The sequence below is a fragment of the Eleginops maclovinus genome, chromosome 9, assembly GCF_036324505.1.
Source record: "Eleginops maclovinus isolate JMC-PN-2008 ecotype Puerto Natales chromosome 9, JC_Emac_rtc_rv5, whole genome shotgun sequence".
In the NCBI taxonomy this organism is placed as follows: Eukaryota; Metazoa; Chordata; class Actinopteri; order Perciformes; family Eleginopidae; genus Eleginops; species Eleginops maclovinus.
In genome coordinates, this window is record NC_086357.1 from 25,509,251 (window position 1) to 25,515,157 (window position 5,907).

A 5,907-nucleotide genomic window follows, 5' to 3' on the forward strand; every position below is an offset into this window, starting at 1 on the left:
ACATTTGGGGGTGGATTCATACAGGAGTTGTAGGTCTGCCAAATAAACACGTTGTAGTTCTGTTTCCCTACCACCGTTTATGGTCGATATATTTCATTATGATACAGTGATTCCTCTTTTTAGATTTGGTTTTGGGGAAAATTAAGAGAAAACCATTGCTTTTATGAGACATGTTTTATTATTTTGACGTCCTTTACCACCACTAACTGTAACCCCTTTTACCTCAGATTGCTTCCTGTATTGACACGCTTGTAGTGGCTGCTTCATTTCATTTCTCGCCGACAATCAGCTGCATAGCCTAATGAGTACGCCGTAGTTCATCCAATCTAATAATGAATCGAATAATTGGATTGATATTTTATTTGTATTTCTTATTTAAATTTACGTACAAACGAATTAAAGGTGTCTATTAAAGGAAACGGTCCTGTTATAAAGTGTAAAGGGTCCTTATACTACATTCTGCATATTGCATACACTGCCACATTGAGCATATTATTTATCAGTGTTCCAGTCTTAAATATATATATATTTTACGTGGAAAGTTAATTTATGAAGGTTTTAAGCGACAAAAACACCGTGTATGAGTGCAATATGGCGTTTGACACAGGTCCAGAAATGTGTATACTGCAGACACTGTAGTGAGAACAAACTTTAAAATAGATCATTATTTTTTACATTTCTTTACATATAATTAATCATTTGTATTTTTTTCTTTAATTTAAAAAATATTGTATTATTTTATTGTATTTGATTTACCTAGAAAACACATTTACTGTAATACTTTCATGAAATAAGTGCAGCTTCTTGTAAGAAATATATACAACTTGCTTCCTATTTATATGTTATTTAAATAAGAAATCAGATAATAATCTCAAAAAAATGTTCATTATATTCAGCACATGCCACCTTTAACATTATTTATCAGTTAACACTTGCATGCATGCTTGTTTAGATTTGCCTCTAAATAGATTATGGAGTTTTTGTTATCAGAAAGTGAAAGTTTAGCAACCAGAGCGAAAAATATCTGACACATCTGGAAGGTTTTATGCAATGCTGATGCTTCCTGCACAAATGAAAACGTGTTTATGTGGGGCGCTATATTCTCATATGAGTGTCAACACAAACACAACATGATAATACCTTTCTTTTTTCTTTAAAATAACATTTATTTCCAGCATATTCATACAATGTGACAGCACAGCTTGTAACATTTGAAGATGAACTGACTTGATCCAGCACTTTGTCACAAAATATTTAAGGCTGACTAAAGGATAAATGAAAAGTCAAATATAGCATATAGCGTTCCATGTTACCAAATGCATTATATAATACAGGCAGTTGGAAATGAACTAAACAAATATAGGTGAGATAAGTGAAATAATACATAAGAAAAGAGAAGGATGGCATTTACACATCATTAGTTCAACTGGTACATCAGGAAACAGGGTTAACATCAGTAATCTACATGTTATAATAACTTAATTTTGCCTCATTTAATATTCCATGTGTGTGTTGGATTTTGCATTTCAGTTTCACCAACCAGCTGAAAATTGTGACTTATTTATTTGAAATCCTGCAGAATTAAATCAGTAATAGAACTAGGTTGATTTATTTTTTACTTTTACTTTCCCAGCTTCATTGTGATTTATTTGGGATTTTTATAAATATCTTCTCAGCTTTAATTATAATCAGTTTCTTGGGGAATGTCATCCAAACATATAAAATCATTTTTGGAAAATTACACATAAGTTTTACTCTCTCAGACCGTTTGACTACAAGCCAGATATTCCTATTATTTACAGCAGCAGGTAGCCAAAAAAAAAACACATCACAGATTTTTCGCCAGGAACATTCAACACTTGTGGCTACAGATACACCACACACTAAAAGAAAAACTGAACCATTGGCTTTAATTAAATGTATAATGTCAACTGATTTCACACAACTGTTTTAGGTTAGCTGAAGGTTAGGGTTAGTCAGGGGTTGTCAAATACACAGCAACAGTTGCGCAATGAAACTATTGGATCACAAGTTCCTGCAACAATACAACATAAATATATATAAGAAAAGCAATAAAAATATCAAGTTAGACCTTGATGTCATTGCTTCCAACTAACCTAATACAGTTATGTGAAATGTGTTGACTTAATACATTTAATTAAAGTCAACTCTTCAGTTTTTTCAGTGCAGCGTGTCTCTGAGATCAGTCCGCATTGCCTCACTGTTTCTCCGGCGTGTTGTTCACCAGAGGCCCGTACAGACTGCTCGGGTAGCCCTGCTCCTTGTGCAACATTGTCCTGTCTCTTATCAGGTCGCTGAAGGCATAGTCCATCGGGGGTCTGAAGCCCAGGGTGGGCATCAGACCGGTGGTGGAGTACGGCGTCATGAAGGCCAGTCCCCGGCTGTGCGCGGAGTAGGCCAGCCTCAGCGGGTTCAGCCCCAGGTGTGTGCCCAGCTGATAGGTGCTTGGGTCGGCGAAGTGTGGAGAGTTCGGCTGCAGAGGAGAGAATGCAGATCGGTTGCTGAGCGTCATGGCTCCCGGGAGCATGGGCCTCGGAGGACCGGTTGAGGATGTAGAGGTGTGCTGCAGCTGCTGTGCACTTTGGAGCACCCTCTCCGCCGTCCACGCCTCCTCTGCGCCGGCCTTGTTGGAGTTCGCTCCCCCGCTGTTGTTGAGGATCTGCTCGATGGCCTGCACCACGTCCTTCCCGCAGCCCTGCAGCACCAGCTCCAGGACGCTCCTCTTGTGGCTTGGGAACACCCGGGTCAGGATGTCGATGGCGTTCATGTGCCGGGAGGCCGCGGAGGACGGAGAGGCCTCTTGCTCGTCTTTGTCGGTCTCAGAGCCTGAGTCGGAACCGAGGGAGCTGACGGAGCGAGGGGTTTCCCCGCCGTCTTTTAGAGGTTTGGACACCGGAGAGCTGATGAAGGACTCGCTGTCTCCGTTCTCTGAGCCGGAGCCACCGTGCCGGCCGTCCGGGGAGGAGATGCCCGGCGCAGAGTCACTCTCTGTGGACGCTTTCCCCAGAGTCTGCTGAGAGGCTGCGGAGGTCTGGCTCTTTGAAAACATCTCATACTTCTGGATACTTGAATCTGTTTACACAAACAGAACATAGCAGTGTTAGATTGAAGACGAATATGCCAACATTACACTAGGCAGAATTAAGTCGAAGCAGTGAATTAAACAGCAGCAGAGGTCGTACTTTAGGAAATAAAAACTACATCACACTGGAATTTAAACAGGCAGCAGCTAGAAACACGTGTCTATTAAACATAACGTTTTATTGAAGCCTAAAACTAGCCTACTGTTTATGGACGAGTTTCTGCTTAATAATCCCATTACAATCACCAAATTCTAAAATGCCAAACAAAAAACTCAATTTACTAACCACGTCTTGACAAACAAATTCACCAAAATGCATTTTGATAAAACAGGACTAAACAATCATTCATATTTACCCTATACTGGAAGATATAGTTATCTCAACTTGTTTTACTCCTACTGTGTTTTAACGTGATTTCAAACCCGGAGGTTTTACACAGAACGAGTTCACTTCTTATTCTCTATACTGGTGTGTGAGGCTCACCTGAGTTGCTCTCGCTGCTCATGGAGTTGAACACCTCGTAATTGGGACGCGGCGGGATGATGCCATTAGCTGCAGCCAGAGCCAGTCCCTCCGCTGTGCCGTAGAGCAGCTGCAACTCCCGGGCCTCGTTCTCCTCCTGCGCCTGCTGTCGCCTCAGTGCCACCTGTGCCGCCATCACGCGCTGCCGTTCGGCGATCAGCGTGCACTTTGCGCACATGCAGTCCTTCCAGCGGCAGTAGCGCTTGTGGCCCTTCAGCGCCGACACGACCCCGTGGTTCCTGCAGCGGGCACACTTCGGGGTGCGTGGGTATTTGTCGGCTGCGCGCAGGATGAGCGGCGAGCCGCGCAGAATGCTGTTCGCCATGGACACCGGGATGGACGCTGCCACGGCTGCCGCTGCCGCTCCAGGGTGGAGTTGAGAGGCAGAGGAGATTGAGGCGTGCTCCGATCTCAGATCCATGATGTCACTGAACTAAAAAATAAAGAAAGTACGCTCTTCTGTTCGATCTGTTTTAGGTATTCTGGTTTAGGACGCTCACATCTGCTCTGCGCTTCTCAACATGTCGAGGCAACAGGTGAAGTTTACTGATAATTGAGCAAAACAAATTCTACGATCTAAATGAGAACTGTTCAAAGAAGTCTGCAGAAGAGGAAGAAGTAAACATATGCAGATAGTGTCTAGTTTATAAGAAAACTGCTTTCTTCTGATCGATCTGTTTTAGGTTGACTAATATTAAACCTCTGCTCAGCACCGATCAAAGAGTTTATACTGATAATCGAGCAAAAAGAATCGAAATGTCAACTGTTCAAAGGAGCCTGCAGCAGAAGAAGTAAAAATATGAAGATACTGTCGAGTTTATATCCAGGAGAGTAAAAGCAGCGACCATTCCTCCGCGCGGAGAGTGTAAAGTGTCCGCGAGGATCTGCAGCACGAGACACTAACTTCCTCCAGAGACTGTCAGTGGATACAGATCATCCCCCCCCACCCTCCCCCCTTTCTGTATTGTTGCTCCTACGTTTTCATTAGACAAATTTGACAACAATGTGGCGCCTGTCATTGGCCAAAGGGGAAAGGAGCAATCTGATTGGCTTGCTCCTTTTTTTTTTTTTAACTGTGTCCACCTGAGTTCTTATTTCCAAATATCAAGTGTTAAGAATCTGAAGGGAGTTCCGGGAAAGCTAAAAATCGATGCTGTGTATTTCCCCAAAAGATTTTATAGATTTTAAACAATAGCCTTTATTTCCCCCATGTTTTCAGCCTTTATTACGGGGCGATATGCAGCCAAACAGGACAGTAAAACTAACAAAATAGCCCTTAAATGAAGAGAAATGCTCACGTTTCCAACATCTCTCTGCAGTATTTATTCTTAAGAAATGTTCTGTATCACGGCGACATTATTGTAAGTGTCCATAGTGTGTATGCTCCTATTTACAGGCTACAATAACATTGATTTCCCCCATAATTAAAGATGCTGTGACGGACTTCAACCTGGAAGGTAAGTATCGTTCCTTTTATTGATTCAAGAAGAGGCGAAATGTGATCGTTTAGAAGAAGGTCTGTATTTGCAGACAGTTGTTGACTAAAGGATGAAGTTGTTAATTTTCTCGGCTCGACTAAACTCCGGAGTGTTGAACCCTGAACACATTATTACCTTTTGTTAAAATACAATCTATTTATTCATTAAATGGCACTTTTCTACATTTATTTCCAGGTCTTTTGAGTAGAAATAAATACCGCATGGTACAATTTCGTTTGTTATATCCAAAATAACACACAGGCTAAAAGTGAAAATGCATGTTTTTAATTTAATTAATTTTGGATGAAATTTAAAGGAGATAATGAACGTTAATTGGAGTCATGGTTTTAAAGAATGCCAACAGGTTTTCTGTGTTTTTATTTCTTTTTGATTTGAATAAAGGATCAATAATAACCTTTTTGTTTTGTTTTGTTAAACAGTAGCTCCTTTTTAGTCTAACACGCCCTGCCCAAAAATAAAACGTGTTTATTAACGCATGTATTTACTTCGCTTCTGCCCATTAAAACACAGTCTATGGGTTGCACACGTTTAATTAGAACAGGTCATTAATTACAGAAATAGATAAAAACCATTTCTAATTTTTAATAGTTTAATTATTTACAAATGTTTGTATTTTTTATATGAACGTAGATTCCTCAAAATAATTGTGTGTTAATGTTTTACAATTATTAGGACTCGTGATAATCACAGCTAAATTAGCATCATTATTTATGGTAAGAGTAACTTCATTAACCCATTAAATAAATACAATTTAAATTAAATGATGATGTTGTACAAATTAT

The 5,907-nt window shown here is 40.4% G+C and overlaps 1 protein-coding gene across 1 annotated transcript; it reads right to left on the reverse strand.

The window, feature by feature from the left end:
• Positions 1 to 1,177: 1,177 nt before the first annotated feature.
• Positions 1,178 to 4,501, reverse strand: dmrta2 (DMRT-like family A2). The gene is made up of 2 exons (XM_063891734.1): positions 3,588 to 4,501; positions 1,178 to 3,093 (listed from the first exon to the last, which is right to left on the reverse strand). Exons 1-2 carry the CDS (start codon positions 4,045 to 4,047, stop codon positions 2,219 to 2,221), a joined length of 1,335 nt encoding a protein of 444 aa, XP_063747804.1. The 5' UTR covers positions 4,048 to 4,501; the 3' UTR covers positions 1,178 to 2,218.
• Between the last annotated feature and the right edge of the window lie 1,406 nt (positions 4,502 to 5,907).